The sequence below is a fragment of the Cucurbita moschata genome, unplaced genomic scaffold (assembly GCF_002738365.1).
Source record: "Cucurbita moschata cultivar Rifu unplaced genomic scaffold, Cmos_1.0 Cmo_Scf00016, whole genome shotgun sequence".
Taxonomy (NCBI): Eukaryota; Viridiplantae; Streptophyta; class Magnoliopsida; order Cucurbitales; family Cucurbitaceae; genus Cucurbita; species Cucurbita moschata.
In genome coordinates this window covers 4,714,741-4,732,340 of record NW_019268532.1, presented here as the reverse complement: position 1 = coordinate 4,732,340, position 17,600 = coordinate 4,714,741, and the positions used below count along the sequence as shown (strand labels likewise).

The following is a 17,600-nucleotide window of genomic DNA, read 5'->3' as shown; positions in this document are numbered from 1 at the left end:
CATGGAACCTATATCAAGATTCATGACTTTGACTTATTTATCCATTATCATTTCTCATTACTACTTTGAGGACGGTAAGCTTTCAACTTTACCATTTAGTATGATAACATCACTTTCAATTGAATTTTTGTAAAAGTCGAGTCCTCTCATAGATCTCTAACTACAATGAGTTTTATCTAATTCATAACTAAAATTCATTTGACTCTCGAATGTAATAAAATTATTAATAACTTTAGTGAATTCACTTCCCTTAGTAATGTTTTAAGGTTTTTGATTTGACAATTTTTAACAGATAAATAATATTTGTCGTACAAATATCTTTTTTTTTTATTTTATGAATTTTTAAAATATATTTAACCTTTTTCGAATTTTTCAACATGTATGCTTAACAATCCAAAAAAATTGAAGTGTCGTAAACTAATTCCACAATTATTTCATAAACAGTATTGAAGGCAATAATGTTTGTTATGCAATCGACATTGCATATCCTAATAAGAATATGTGTGACCCTGTCTAACAAAGTCTTGTCTTCTCCTCTTACATCAGAATTTCATACTACGGTACTTAATTATAATTGGGAGACAATCCCAAATTCTATTAATTAATCATAGTATACCAGGTTTTCATACTATTATATGTATTTTATTGATTTTGAAGTTTAGTCTTATTATTTTTAAAACTTTAAGAAAAAAATTAGACTTTTATTGCATTGGATAAAAAATATTTATATCTCAAATAATCATCTATCAGAGTGATCAAATGTTTACAATGTTGTTTAGTTTTTATATTTACGAGGGTCAACATATATTTGTCCAAAGTGTTCTTTGACCTGTAACTTTATCCGGTAAAAGCCTAATGATTATCTTACATAAAAAACAAGACTTATACAGACAAGTAAGGTAACTAACCCAAACTTTTAACAAATTATTTTTTTTTATTCATCTTATCGTATAAATTTGTTAGTAGTAAAGTTTGAGAAGTTGATTTTTTTTTGTTGCAGATACTAAAAGTTCTATAGCATTAAATAGCAATCTACTCATAATGACATCTTAATGTCTCTCACTACACCTATTAAATTAGTTTTCTTGAGTTAATAAGTAGAAACTATTCTACCTGGTAACTATTTTTCAAAAATTACCTTTCAAATTTCAAATGCAATAAAAAAACAAATCTTTGTTTCAAGGTAATATTTATTCTCTAATTAAACTTACTTTCTAATTATATTTTCCAAACCATTATTTTTCGCTGAAATCATTTAAATAATTATCTAAATATAATTTCTATTGTACTTATATTTTATGATTTGACATTAACTAATTTTTTTAGATGTGCAAAACTTTATTCTATTGCAAATCAAATCTGTGGTTTTTAAATAATTTAATCAAATATTATACTAAATAACTCTTATTACTATAATATTTAGTTATCATTAGTTTGATTAGCGACCTCCTTAACAATCTTAATAAACATTTTGTACAAATGACTAATTATTTTAGATCTTGTAGTTCTATTCCTACCAGTATCATGTAGGGTAGATGAAATATTAGAAATAAAATTATTATCATATCGTTTCGCAATAATGTCCCACATAAACGCTTTTTGTATGGGAGGGTCTAAAAGCTGCTGCAAAACCCTACATGGATTGTTTTTTTTATCTCAAAAACAACCACAAGTCCACACATGAATTAATGATAGAGAACATTAGATATCTTGACACCTATTTTTCTCGAGCTAAATATTACTTAAATAAATAAAGCATATAGTCAATTTTTACTTTAAATTCACTACTTTTTAATCAACTATTAATTACAAAATTAATTTAATTAAGAGAGGATTTTTAATCCTATTTAAACCAAACCATTTCTATCACTTCAGAAATTTTTTTAAGCCTAATTTCAATATATATTTTATTTCATACCATAATCATTAAACCTACACTTTTAAAGAACAAACTCATAAGGGTCCATAATTATAACCAGGCTAAAAGTTTAGTTTACCATGGTATATTTTACACCTTTAAGTATTACAAACTCTCTAATAAACAATTTGCTTCTAATCCAACCATCAACTAAGTCCTTCTAAGTCCTTTTCGAGTTAGTGAAAAGGTGAAGCTTCATTGTTCAAGTCTCAAAATCACCATTTAAGATCAACATTTAAGGGAACTAACCCTCTACTTACCCTACCTGAGAAGGAGTGAATTTCATAAGGACAAGTCCTCCCAGACAAATGTTTATAACTCACTCAAAAATAAGATGTTCTCAGTTTCATCCTACAACTAGTGTCAAAGATTTCATTTAATTTTGNATTTTATTGATAGGATCCTAGAATATTGTCGTTATCATTGCTTTGTGTGTTTTTTTTTTTTTTTTAGATAAAAATAATAATATAATAATAATTATGTTAATAGAATTCTTAAGTGTCGAACAAAAAAAATTGTGAACCTCGAAAGTATATTCACAACAACTTAGGTGTCGAACAAAGAGTATGTCTTGCTCGAAGACTCCATAAAAGAAGTTAAGCTTCAATTAAGGGGAGAATGTTCGAGAACTCTAAAGAAAGAGAGACCTCTTGAGGCATTTAACTAAGAGATTTTAATATTTCTTATCTTAATTCAAACATTGTTTTTTTTAATTTTATATAATTTAACCTAATTAAAATTGTTTAAGGGTTACAAAAAAAAAAAAAAAAAAAAAGGGATGCCCACTTGATCATGATATATGTGATGACTACTACACTGTCATAATTACAAAAACGAAAAATTGAAATTACTCAAACCTCCAACCAATCTTAAACAACTTCGTCAATCAATATTTGGAGGTGGGAATGGTCTATGACGAAACAGTTTGGCTAGTGACCGCCGTTCACAGTCCTTCACAAAGTTCAACCAAAACAGGAAGAAAAAAAAGACGGTAAATTCATCCATTTCTTTAACAAAAACACAGTAAATTTATCAGTGAAAGTGAATTACCTTGAACATGTTTAAGTTGAATGGTACGTCTTGGTTTGTTCTCCAGAGTTTCAAGTAAGTATACGCAAAGCTCAATTGATCACGTGACGTAAATCGATCAACTTCATTGAACCAAAGACACGAAAATAAATTTGACATTGGTGTATGCGCTCGGACGATGAAGGAACCTTCCGGAACATCTGTGCATTGTAATAAATACAAACAATATTAAAAATAGTAAATGAAGAACTCCACAGTAAAATAATGCATTGTAACACTCACAACTCGGAAGAGGGGTGTTGGGATTAAGAGGGTCAAACTTAACAAGCCCATCGGACTGATAAAAGGCAAACTGTTCATCAATGGCAGTGTGATTGTACTTGTTCAGACGCTTGTTTTGTTGAACTTCCTCCCAAACACAGTGCCGATCATAGTGGTTTGAAATGGCATACTCCGACTTCTTTCGCCATAGAAAATATTCAATAATTAGCATTGGATCTATTTGAAGACGCATTTTGCTGTCCAGCCATATTGAATACCTTTGAAACAAGTATTTATGACTTAGAAATTTAAATCACTCCCCATTCATATAACACTAGTAGAAGCCGTGAGAATGAATTACCTTGCTGAAGGAAATAGCCGATGTGACAAAAATTTCGGCACCTTTCCAGTTCGGCGCATATCTTTGTATGGTAAATTTCGGACGACAACTATCTTCCACATTCCAATGTATCCCTTATCATCTCGAGTATTTCCCTCAGCTGATAGTTTTGATAGTGTTTGCTCATCCACAAACATGACAAAACAAACATTCTTCTTCGAGTATTCACTGATCTGTGGCAAATGGCAAGGGAAAAAACAATCCTGATATAATCTCTGTTAACAGATAATTAAGATGGAAAAATGAAAACTTTGTGCTACAATCCTATTTACAGTTCATATGTAATTTACGAACTTTTTGCTGAAAAAATGAAGAGAGCTATACAAACTCAAAAAACAAAAAGTAAATAAACAAATTAACGAGGAGATATATTTGGCAAAAGGTTTATAAGGAAGAGTGAGGCTTCGAGGCCAATGAAATCCCAAAAGGATAAACTAATGAAGAAAATCCTTCAAACTGGAGGAGGAAACCCACAAATCTTTGAATAAAGAGAGAGCTTGTGGCAACACTTTAGTGAATATGTGGATATAATCTCCATTCACATAGCAAAGGGGGAAAACCGCACCAGAAGAAGAGTCGACATTCAAAGAAGAAGAATCAGATGACCAAAAGACATTCTCGGCCGACCAAAGGCACGAACATTCTCCCAACTAATTATGTAAGGATACGAAAGGCAGTGAGGAAAAAGAAAACACAAATATAAAGGAAACATAAGAGCATCATAAATTAAACATATATCATGCGATGAAAAATCATTGTCCAAATCCCAACACCATGTATCATCTATTTCAGTGCTAGTAAGGGACCATGAATTATGGGAAAGCGAGGCCCATTATTACTCAACCTCTGATCAAGCTACGAGCATGAGTAGGTAGGCGGCTAGTAGAGGGGCAGCTAGGCTGCCTTTTCAATCAATCTCCGGTATTTAATTCTCCTTAAGGTTCCTTCTCATGAAAAGGTTCAACGTTTGCGAATAAGAGTTCCAAATATCAGAGATGGAAGCATCCTCTTCTTTTTTTTTTTTTTTTTCAACAAGAAACAAATTTTTTCATTGAAGAGATGAATAAAGAAACGATAAACCTCAAAACATTCAAGCACCTCACCAAGACATATTGAGAGAGGTGATATAAAAGATCAACCAAAACTCCTTCCATAACAGTCTTGCCATTTACCAACCGTGGAAGAAATATGGTTGTAAACAAGATGCTTCAGCTTATCAATAGATTTCCACGGTTCTTTAGAAGAAGCTAACGATATGGAACCTAGCTTTTGGTTGAAGCGAGAAGATTCATATTTGGTAGCAATAACTTTCCTCCAAATCGCATCCTTTTCTTGGTTAAACAGCCAATCCATTTAGCCAATAGGGTGATAGTTTCTGGTGAATGTCACAATACCCAATCCTCCTTCCTCAGTGGGGGCTTGTACACATGCCCATGAGAGAAGATGGCAGCCCTTTTTTCTTTACTTCCTCCCCACTCCCTAAATAATTTTTCCACACCTTTTATCACCTTGGTAGGGGCTAAGAAAAGGGATAAACAGTAAATGGAGAGGTTTGCCAAAGTTGCTTGAATAAGCATACGTCTACCCCCTTAACATATGAGAAGATCCCCACGAGCGCAGCCTTAAACTTTCTCAATAATGGGAGCCCAGAACGTGTAGGATCGAGGATTGCCAATGTGGGAAGTCCACAGTATGTAATCGCCAGCTTCATAGCTTACAACAATGAATTTGAAAGTATGGTAGTTTGCTGTAATCAATCCCGATGCGCAACAATTCTATTTTTTGTGACAATTAATATTAAGCCCAGAAGCCTCAAATGCGTGGATGGTATTGAAAAAGGTTGCCAAGGAGGACATCATTGTAGGTGGAGAAAAGGATCGTGTCATGTGCAAATTGCTAGTAATAGATAGACTGAGGCTCTTTACCCACATTGATGCCTTTGTTCAAACCCTTTCGTCTCGAAAGCAAGAACATTTTACTAGGGCAATCGGTCACAAGACAAAGATAGATTTCCTTGAGGCTGGCATTAATAATGGCATTCCTAAAAAAAATTGTTGAACACTCTTCTGATGTCCTTTACAACTTTGTAGATCTCTTCCACGGAAAGGACTTCCAGAAAATCCCTTTGTACCAAAGATGTAGGGCTCCAGCCCAGAATCTTTGGTAAGAATGTCTTACCCACCTTTTTTGGTGTAGAGCTTTTGGTAGAATTCAACAAATTCGGCTTCAATCTCATTATCCGATCGGCATTCTTTTAGGAAAACAATAGCTCCATCTTTGGAGAGAACTTCGACAATGGCATTCTTTATCTGATTGGCAGCCACTATTCTACGAATGAAGGCTGTGTTTTCGTTCACCTGGACCAGCCACTTGGCTTTACAATGTTGCCACCACATGATTCTTTTTTTACCGAGAGAGCAAACTCAATCTTGATGGCTAATCTTCTCCAATAACCAGAATCATCAAGGGATCTTCATCGTCCTTAGAATCGATGGCGACGAGTTCTCTATACATTCCTTTTCTAATTTGTGTGCTGGCCAAAGGTTGAGTGATTCCAATCTTTTAGAGCAAGTTTGAATGTTTTGCACTTCTGAATGAGACCATGACCCGGCCATCCACGAATGGAGTTGTTTTGCCACCAAGATTCTATCAAAGGCTTAAAAGAATGAGGGCTTACCAAGCATTAAGAAATTTGAAAGGTGTGGGGCCCCAAGTATCCTTAGCCACAGATAGAAAAATGGGATAGTGATCCGGTGTGATTCATTCAGGTCTACGTGCTGTGACAGGAAAATTTGTTAATGTAGCTTTTGGAGACCAAAAATAGATCTATAAGGGTTGATGATGCACCACCTCTGGAACTAGACCAAGTATACTTTTTATTCATAAGGGGGATGTCCACTAATTGAGCATTTTCATTGAATCGATTGAATTTCTTCGTAACATGAGTAGGGGCTTTGTAAGACGATCTTGCCAAAGGAGAGACCTCTCAGATGAAGAATTGGAGCCATAAACTCCTGTTATCTTGTATAAAGCTATGCATGAAGGAAAATACTTTTCTAACCTCATTCAGTAGGAAGAATCAGATTTATACGAAGAGAAGCCAATTAAATAAGCAAAAAAAATAGTTGAGTAATTGCTTTAGCAGAACACGACCTAGGGGTTGGGATTGGGATGAATGTAACATACTTGGAAAACCTATCCACAACCTCCGGAATTAGCTCGAACTCTCCCACTTTGGGGAGATGTGTAATAAAATCAAGTGATACACTCTCCCACGATCGTGAGGGGGTCGAAAGAGGTTCCAACAACCCTGCAATCTTCGCTCGTTCGACCTTGTCCTATTGGCATATAAGGCAGGTTTTCGTGAATTGCATCACTTCATCTCGAATGTTAGGCCAATAGTACCCCCGCTTAAGGAGGGCATAGGTTCGTTGTCATCCATTGTGGCCTACCCATGGGGTGTCATGGCATTCCTTTAGCAAAAGTCTTCTTAGATTCCCCCCAACCGAGGAACGTACAAATGGTTACCCATAGTTAGAAGTAACCCATCTTCGACCCAAAATTGGTGGGTCTTTCCTTCGCTGGCCAATTGCATAATGGCCTCTCATTAAGTGTTCTTTGATGCTCTCTCGCATCAATCCACACAACTTACTAGCATGCAAGTGGGACAACATGCATAGGGTCGCATGTTCACTTTTTCAACTGACGGCGTCCACAGCCTGGTTTGCTTTACCTTGTTTGTGCTCGCATTGGAAATCAAACTCCACCACACATTCTTGCCAATGTGTCTGCTCAGAAGACAGCTTGGGTTGGTTGAAGAAATGGCATATTGAGTTGTCCGTTTTGACCACGAACTTGACCCCTAGGAGATATTGCCTCCAAGCTCGTAAGCAATAAACCACCGCCAGCATTTCTTTTTGAGAGGCGGTGTACCTCCTCTCTACCTCGTTTAGTTTTTGGCTTTCACAGCATGGGGTGTTAATCTTGTAGCAAGACACCCCCAAGGGCAAAATCTGATTCAACTGTTTCGACTTCGAAGGGCTTCATCACATCAGTGATTACCACCGGCTCTTCTATCAGCATGCTTCAGATCATAAGTTTCTTGACATTTTGGAGTCCAACTTCACTTGGTATCTTTCTTCAATAGTTCAGTCAAGGGGCCAACACACTTCAAGAATCCTTCAACGAATCGCCGGTAGTAATTGACCAATCCAAGGAAGGAGCACATTGGGTCTTCCAATCTCTGATGGCCTTGACCTTTTCCTCTTCCATGCCTATTTGGCCCGCCTCAATTATGTGCCCTAGGAAACTTATGAGTTGTTGGGCGAACGAGCACTTCACCCTTTTCAGATATAGTTGGTTTTCCTGCAATTTTTTGAAGACCAACCATAGGTGGGTTTGATACTCTCCCATAGTTGAGCTATAAACCACTATATCGTCCTAAGTAGACCACCACTACAAACTTGTCAAGTTATTCATGGAATACTTGGTTAATCAAGGTGCAAAATGTGGAAGGAGCATTTGTGAGACCAAAAGGCATGACAAGGAATTCAAAAGCCCCCATATCATGTAACACATGTTGGTTTGGGCTCATCTCCTTTGGCTATCCAGATCTAATAATATCCCGACCTTAAGTCGAGTTTGGAGAAGCAGTTGGCACCATGAAGTCGGTTGAATAAGTATGTGATAATAGGTAGGGGTACTACTTGTTGCGAATGGTAATCTTATTTAGGGCTCAATAATCTAAGCATAGATGGAGACTCTCGTCCTTCTAAAAGAACATCGGGGCTCCATAGGGCACTTTTGAAGGTCTGATGAACTCGATGTTGAGTAATTCCTCCAGTTGTTTTCAAAGCTCCGTTAACTCTGGTGGAGTGACCGGGGGTTTTGCCCCTCACAACTACTTGATCTCATGATTTATACCCCTACGTGGAGGTAAGGTCTTAGGGATACTATCAGGTATCACTCCACGGTACTCTTCAAGTGCTTGTTGTATTTCTACGGGGACTAGTTTCGTCGAACCCTCAGCTTCAACCACAGAGATGGCCATGAAGGTGGGTTCGTGGTGAGCAAGACCTCGCTTTAGTTGGATTGTTGATGTCATTTTCACTCCATCAGGACTACTTGATGCTCACTTGGATGACAATGGGGATGGACCCAATTACGACTAAGCATTTTGCCAAGTGTTCCAGTAAGAATTCCAAAATCGTCCATTTTGACGATCACAAAGTCAGTATGACCACTCCATGTCCCTAGTTTGATGATGGCCCTCTTGGCCACTCCTAAAATGGACAAGGCCACCAAATTGACAACTTTCATCTTCCCGAATCTCGATGTTAGCTAATATTCAGTCGCTTAGCTTCAACTTCAATCATAAAGTTGTGAGTGGCCCTAGAGTCGACCAAAGTGTTTTTGGTCGCTCTGTGGTTCACCCATGCCTTCACATACATAAGCCCTTTTTCGACTGGCGCTTTTGACTCCCCTGCCTTTTTCTGGCGTGCCAATAAGATTTTTAGGGCCCCCCATATAGGGGTTGTTGTCGTTCTCAAATGATATTGTCCTTACTTCGATTGGCTCGAATTGGGGTCAGCTCTTGTCCCTCAATGTCCCTTGGAATGCTTGAAATGTTGCTTTGTTGGGGCACTTGTATGCCGTGCAGGGCCCCCTATATATGAAATAGGTCGAAGGAGGCAGATTATATTAGTTCAGATAGGGTCCTTTCCACGAGTTCCCATGTTTGTCTCCATCTCTCGTCCCTGTTCTCTCTCCTCCCCCATTCTTAAGGGAATTGGTTCAGTTGTTCTTGGTGCTTCCACTCGAGGAAAATTGATTCTGCCTTACATCTTGAGACAGTTCAGTGCTCAAGTCGAACAATTGTTCCTCTGCAACATAGGCGGAAGAAAGGTCATGGATTCGTTATTCATATAGCCTGGACTTTGCCCATGGCTTCAGTCCCTCCACAAAGTAAAAGATTTTGTCCTTTTCCAACATGTCACAATAACCAACATCTCGAATACTCCCTGTGTGTATCAACTCTCTCAACTTCCTCCGGGCGAGGATCTCAACATTTTTCCAGAAGAATTGGGAATGAAGTTCTTGTTTCAATCTTTCCCACATGTCCACAGTGCATCGATCCTCCTGGATATCCAAATATCTCGACCTCCACCACAACTTTGCATCTTCGACTAAGTGCATTGTTGCTAACGTGACTTTGGCTTCCTTTGTCACGGTGTTTGTAGCTCGAAAGTATTGTTTGAGGTCAAAGATAAAATTCTCTAGCAGTTTGGTATCCCGAACCATATAGAAGGGTTTAGATTCTAGCACCTTAACCTTATTGAATTGAACTGACCCTCCTGTATGGGCTTGGGTTCCCCACTGCTTTCATGGTGAGGTTCAGTCTGGCACTTAGGCCCGGCCATTTTGGTCCTAACCACATCAAGTGTTGTCTTGACATCTTCTGAAAGTTCTATGACCATCTGGACGATGGCTTTTTGGGAGTTGTCTATGTCGTCGACCCACTTCTCAATTTTGGCAACAGATCCAGTCGAGCTGTTTACACCCTAGGCTAGTAAGCAAGAAATTCAGCACAATACTTAAATAACATATAACTTCGAGTAAGAAAAATTGACAACTAGTCACATCCCCTATAGTGCATTTTGAGACATTTTTAGTCTACCCGATGTAGAAATGAATTTACCAAAACGTCTCCTAGAAAATACAAAGGGAAAGCTATACATCATGAAAATGATAAAGCATTACAACATGAAAGGTCTAGCATGCAATGGGCATGCGGTCACGGACAACACGTTGCATGCGGTCACGGACAACACGCCCTGGACAAGTATGACCGTGACATTTGGCATGTCGAGCTTCAAAATTATACAACCAAGATTGGTTCAATGTAAAGCCTTCAATATATAAGCAACTTGTTGGGAAGGCACATATCATAGTGCAATAGTGTTCACTCAATTTTCTTACTGATTAAGTGATGATTTATCTCGACATGCTTCATTCAATCATGATGTATTAGATTCTTTGCAAGTTTATTGATTATCACACAGTACTTCCATGATGACTTTTGTCTTGATCTTGAGTTTAGTGAGAAGGTGCTTTAACCAAATTCTGTCACAAATCCCGTGAGCTAGTGATCGAAACTATGTTCAGCACTACTTCGAGTAACAACTAGTTGTTTTTTACTACGCTAGGTGATTAAGTTTTATCATATATGAACAATACCCTGATGTTGACCTACGGTCAATAGGAGAGCTAGCCTAATCCGCATCTTTGTAAACTTCCAAAGATTGATTGGTAATTATCCTAAGCACAAGTCCCTTTCCTGGATCATGTTGAGGTATCTCAATATTCTATACACGACTTCCACTCCCATATGTTCTTTTGAAGCTTTGTTCAAAAATTGACATACCACACGAACAACAAAAATTAATATCTAGTCGAGCACGAGTTAAGTATATTAGCTTTTCAACTAGTCGTTGTTACTTGACTCGATTGACTACTTCATCTTTAGGGTTAGCCCCTAATTTTTTATTTTTTCATCCGTAGGTGTATTCCCTGGTTTACAACAACTCGTGTTAGTCTCTCTAAAGGGATCTTAAGAGTATTTTCATTGAGTGACATAAACCCCTTTGTTGGATCTTGCTAATTCCATTCCTCTCAATTTATCTTAGATGCCCAAGTCTAATTTCAAGTTCCCTTGAGAGAAGTTGCCTAAAACAATTTCTTCTAAAACATTTCCAGGCACGCACTTCTCTCATGCATCCGCCCATGACTGGCAGTAAATTCTCTTGACAGTGTGTGGCCCACCACACGCAGTGGTGATTTTCTGGCCAACTTTTGGATTCCTGCTAATCAGGGCTAGGCGATGTCAACAAGATACTCTGGCAACAAACATTGGCAGTAGTGGCAATGACGGATTCTGATGACAACGGTGATACACAAGACACAAGGTAAAAAAACCAAACCACAAACACTAAAGGTTCACAGGTCCCTAATTACTCAAAAAACTTTAATTGTCCCATGAAAGATCTAGTCCTTAATATCACGTTACTATGAGACCAAAATATGGGAGCTCATCATATTTTATCTAATAGAGCCAAATACATATAGATTTACCTCGAAGCTCTAAACTAATAATAGTAAAATTATAATAAACAACAAGAGATTAATGAGCTCATAATCCACATATATACTATAACATATTTGAACCACTATTGGTGAAGATAATGACGAGGGAAGGTGAATCTCGGTTGGGACGAAAACATATCCATTTTCCTTGACTTTTAAGTCAAGCCAACGGGTCATAGTGAGGCCACAGGCTATTCAAAGGAGAAGGCATGGCAGAGGTGGTGGGTGTGGGATGGAAATGTGAAGGAGGAGAGAGAGATTCATAGTTTTTCTCCACCCTGAGTTTTAGATGACCCTAAACCAATAGTGTAAAATTACAATAAAGAAAAGAGACTAATAAATTCCTATTTATATCAATAAACATGCTGAACATATTGGGATCGACTACAATTTAAGGCCTCCCCAGAGGTTCCAACATCTGGCTATACTTTAATCAAGACTAATAACTAAAACTTTATACACGATGACTCTCAAGTCCATTCATTTCCATTGCTTTCACATGTTGCTAGTCTTCAATCAAGAAAGCAACAAGTTTAGCCACGGTGCATTTTAATATCTGAACTGAACTAATATTACTGTTGTCCCTCGTGTAAAAGCCCTATACTAGACTAGCAAGCTCCAAGGACTAACCTAGATGCATGACAATAATGATGGTAACCCAACAAGTCAAAGTTTCCTACAGTATTTATTCTGAAGGGCTTTCAGGCTGAGAATCGATTTTTATTTAATAACAAGGGATCTTATGCAGAGTTTGTATCATGAAGATTATATATGACAGTTATCAGGCATTCTGTTAGAGTGGAAAAGCATCCCATGAAGACTATAATAACTAAACCATTGTTACGACACAAAAAAAATAGAAAAAGTAAAAAGGAAGATACAGCAAATCCACACGTATCAGTATAAAGTGATATTGGCATCTTATCCTAAAAAACCAAGCACATCAATTAAATGGAAAAGGCCAGTAGAAGTAGATTGTCCACTGGATATCTACTATCACTTCGTTTTTCTGAAAAAAGATCATCAAGTCTTATAACCATCTCAGGAATAGGTTTCAGCAAAGGAAAACAAACTTACCTGTTTGCTAGTAGGCCTCCTCAGAAAATCAGAGCTCCCAAAAATGCACGAGGAAACTGCAACTTTGCATATTTTCATGTATGCATTGTCCTTTTCGTCTAAATCAAATCCAGTACTTGGGTATCCTGGTGGTCCCTTAACAAAACCACAATGAAGTTTTTGATTTGTTGCATAGAAGGACTTCTCCCTTTCCTCGAGGGTTTGATGTCCTCCAAATCTAGGCTTATATAAATCAGTTTCAGATTGTCTTTCCTCAATTTCCACGAACTCTAGAGAGAACTGAGCAACATTCATGAAGCCCTCAGGTTCCACAAGATAAGTAACTGACTCCGCAAATTCGACATCACAAGGTAAATCTGAAAGATAATTGCTATGATAAAATATAAATGAACTATACATAGATAATATATTGAAGATCTAAGGTTAAGATATCATTTTGGTCCTTAATAGCCTTTCCTTTATAAATTTTGAAAACATATCAACATTTTGTATTTTTGTGAATGGAAATTATTATTATTATTCTTATTATTATTATTATTATTATTATATCAAGTTCGACAAAAGTAACTTCAAATAGATAACAAGGACTAATTTTAAGAGTTATTGAAATCACAAGGACTAAATGAAATGAATCCCAAAGTACAGAGACTTAATAGTGTTTTAACTAAGATCTAATAAGATAAAGGGGATGCTAAACTTGTATGTGAACATGGTCATAACGTGACATCCATCGATGGTGATCTTATTCTATAATTATAGAGATCAGAGATTTTATGAGATAATGATGAACTATTCATATTTTCAACTTAGAGAAGAAAAGACAAGGAACATGAACTTGTATGAGAAAACTGTAGTAAAGGTAAATGCAACAATACTTCTCTACTATTTATATTTATTTTTGAAAAAGAACCAAACTTTCATTGTGAAAAAATGAAAAAATACATGGGCATGCAAAACCCAAGCCCACAAAAGAGAATCCCACTAAAGGAATTCGAATCTAGCAAAATTAGACTTAAGAAATAATTACAAAATAATTGTCACCAATGCCCAAAGCGAAACATAGAATCTCAAAAAGGACCACACAACACTAAGATCTCTCTCAGCTCCTCTAACGATCGTATTATTTCTCTCACCCCACAACATAGCACAAACTCCAGCCAATCATAAGAACTTCCCATTCTCCCTAAACAACAAATGGAAAAGGAACTCCTCGATCATCTCCCTAAGGTCTCTATATCTAGCAAATTAAAAGTTAAAACCGTTGAAAAAAGAGATCCCAAACAATTCGAGCAAAGTTGCAGCTCCAAAAAGTATGATCAAGACCCTCCTCAGCCTTCCGAAAAGCAACAATATGACCCGACCAAAGAAGACAACTTCCTCATTAGTTGATCTAAGGCATTAAATCTTTAGTGAATGACCTGCTAGATGAAGAATTGAACTCTCTTTGGAACTTTCACCATCCACAGAGTAGAAAAACTGCCTCGACGACAAAGAAGGGGGGCCTAACCCATGTGCAGATAGTGCGATGTATAGATGGACCTTGGAAAAGAGAAAAACGTAAGGCTAGGTACACGATGAAACCCTAAGTGAACCCGAGGGGGTGAGTTTACACTTAGACTAGGTGCGTTTAGGGTATGAGACTTGATGAGCCCGAGGGGGCTAGAACTTAACCACGACTCCATAGACTTGGCGACTCTAGGAGTATGAGGAGCACATAGCTTGAGAATCCCGATTAGGAGAAGATGTGATGTGAGCCTACAAGTAGGTTGCTTACGAAATATTTTTATACTCGTCCCTGCTACATTTTATTTTTCAGATGGATGGCTGGGGAGGGAGCATGCTGGGTTGTGCAACTGTGGAGGGAAACGTATCTAATCCTAAAGTTTTATCCTCTTGGTCTCCTTAGAAAGACAAGGAGACCAAGAGGATAAAACTTATCAACATTTATGGCTACTAGAAGAGATCGGAGGCTTTGATGGAACTAATGTTGATAAGTTCTGACTACTCCTTATCTTTCTAAGGAGACCAAGAGATGTGAAAAATCCCTTCTAGTAGCTGCACACCCCTCCTAGACGTGACCCCTTCATGAGGTGATTCACCCTACAAAAGATCTCTCCCTCTCATTGGACGACTTTGATACTGAATCTCAAGTTAGCATAAGCAGTATGGAATCTCTTGTGCAATCAATAGTCAAATGTTTCTACAAGTGCAAAATTTTCTTAAAAGTACGTCTTACTGCCTCTTTCTTCCATTATTTGCCTCCTGGACAATTTGATCTAACCTCTCTTACAGAAGTTTGAGGAGATTTAGTTCTACTTTACCTTCAATAAGGAAGCACACCAGAATATGCAAGGATAGGAGCCAAGAATACTTACGTTGCTTACGGTGATGCTTGTTAGTTGGCGGTTTCTGGTCTCTGGATGTCAAATGCTCTCCTTGTACTTCTGTCACTGATATGCTATTTCCAATTTTACCTATAAAAAGTGACTAGATTCAATTATAAAATAGGCTAAAAGAATAAATAAACATCATAGTTTAAATTTGAAAAGTAAACACACTTTTCACTAATGTATTGAAAAGCCACATATAAAATCAAATTCCCTAGCTAGAGCTTACAGAATTCTAAAGTGTAAAGCACGTTAAAGTGCAAATGCAAAGTTCAAAAAGAAAAGCCAAGGGCTATTTTTGTTAAGTGCACAACTAAAAATATAAATAAAACTTTAATATAAGAAAAAAATTTATTGTGATTTTTTTTTTTCGTTGAAGGCTCCCATGTAGATCAGTATAGTATTGAAGTCTTAAAAGGATTTTTATATTGTGTGAAACCAGGGTTTGTACTTTGGAGTTCAGGTCACCATTTTAGAATGAAAACTAGTTGACACAACCCATAACAGGAAGAGCAGCACAGTTTGCTGTTTCTACAATTTCTAGCTTCCAAATTCATCCCAGACAGTCTGCCTCCAATCTCACACATTGGTACAAGAGGGCATGTGAGAAGCCAAAGTATTTGTTCACTAACATCTCCTCATCCTCTTTTAAGTGTTTAGTTTGGTCAAAATCTATCAAGAAGAGGAATCCATTTTGAAAGAGGTATAGGGTTTCTAGTTTATAATTCTATCCATATCTGATTTGTGTGATTTGAGCCTCTACTTGACCCTAGTTTTGTGCTTTCGTATCAAATTTCTCGTGTTCTATATACCATTTTGATATTAAGCCTAAGAATAAACCAGTAATGATATCTCGAAACATAAGTTATAACTGAGTAAGACAGTTAAAAAACTCTACTTACTTAACATTGACATGATTTAAGAAACTAAAGGTAGCCCTCTAACTGATGTGCCATTGCAGCCCCAAGAGAGAGAGCGAGAGAGAGCTAATTTCAACTACATTCTAAAACTGAAGAATCGTGCTAATTTCTTAAGGGAATGAAAGTTTACCATGAAAGTTCACTTTTAAGCCAAAGACCGCCAAATATAGCAAGAAGGAAGTTGTGAGCGTCAAAAACAAACATGAGAATTTTATTCTGGTAGTTCGACCAAGCCTCCTTCCTCGACGAACAACCCTACTTCCATGCACCGTTTTGCGAAAGGATTTAAAAAATCCAGAAACAGTGTCTCTTCTTTCTGGTAACTGCTCGTTGTTGTTCCCAAACAGACGCATCATGACATTGCCTCCAAATCTCCGATCATATCTCGTTTGGGGGAGGGTGGAGGGATCTGCCATAGCCCATAAACAAATAAACAAATAAACATAAAAATAATTATTAAAAAAAAAAACAGTTAAAATAATAATAATAATAAATAAACAAAAAAAACAACATTTTCCTACTTATCTAGTCTCTCCCTACAATTATCTCTCTTCAATCCATCGTTAGAAAGTAACGGTAAAAAGAAATAGAAAAATAATAATGGTCGGATTTACTTAAAAAAAGAAAGAGAATGGTCCTTAGCCAGTTGAGATCACCGTAGATTTATCAGATATGATGAATAAGGTATATATTAAATCTTTATTTTCTTTTATCCTATTTTTTTTAGAAATCATAGCCCATTATAATTAAATCTTGGTTGAATTATTTGATTTAGGTTTGAGTTAGAAACTAAATGCATTATTTATATGAATTCTAGCAAATCACGTCAGATTAGTAATATTAGATTAAATTTATATCAACAATGAACTTGAGATAAGGAAATATTTGGAAACAGAGATCCACTAGAAATTTAGAATACATGATAACATAATTAAAAGGCAACTGATAAAAAAAATAAGGTATTAAAGACTCAGACTAAATACAGAGAGAAAAGTAAATAGGAAGAGTAGCAAACCTAAAATAACTTAAATAGTTAGCTTTTTTTTTTTTAATACAACAAACCATGAAAATAAGATTTTTAATAAAAATATAATTATAAACATAACATTTCAAGATTTTTAACAATGGACTTATGTAAATTAGAGAAATAATTTTATAGATTTCAAACTTGAAACTGATGTCATGAACTCACATAAGTTAACTCGGATTTCAAATGACGGAATCAAACTTTCATTAAAGATATATTCGTGACAACGACTTAAGCTAGCTAGGTAAGTGGCCTTACTATCGGCATGGTTATATTTGATGTTGACACGTGTCTGTGGTTCTGCACGTGTCATATATACTGATATGTGTGAATTATTTGTGAATCGGTATGCTTATATTATGTTTATGTTATGTTATAATATGTAAATTGTATGATAATAATTGTGGTACGATGTGTTCAAGGATATGTTTGAGATAGG

General features: G+C 36.5%; 1 protein-coding gene across 1 annotated transcript; it reads right to left on the bottom strand.

The window, feature by feature from the left end:
• Nucleotides 1–2,679: 2,679 nt before the first annotated feature.
• LOC111454452 lies at nucleotides 2,680–16,559 on the bottom strand. Its single transcript, XM_023095939.1, has 7 exons — nucleotides 16,265–16,559; nucleotides 15,203–15,301; nucleotides 12,828–13,183; nucleotides 3,570–3,781; nucleotides 3,230–3,486; nucleotides 2,969–3,147; nucleotides 2,680–2,869 (listed from the first exon to the last, which is right to left on the bottom strand). The coding sequence occupies exons 1-7, from the start codon at nucleotides 16,548–16,550 to the stop codon at nucleotides 2,801–2,803; spliced, it is 1,458 nt and encodes a 485-aa protein (XP_022951707.1). The 5' UTR covers nucleotides 16,551–16,559; the 3' UTR covers nucleotides 2,680–2,800.
• Nucleotides 16,560–17,600: the final 1,041 nt, after the last annotated feature.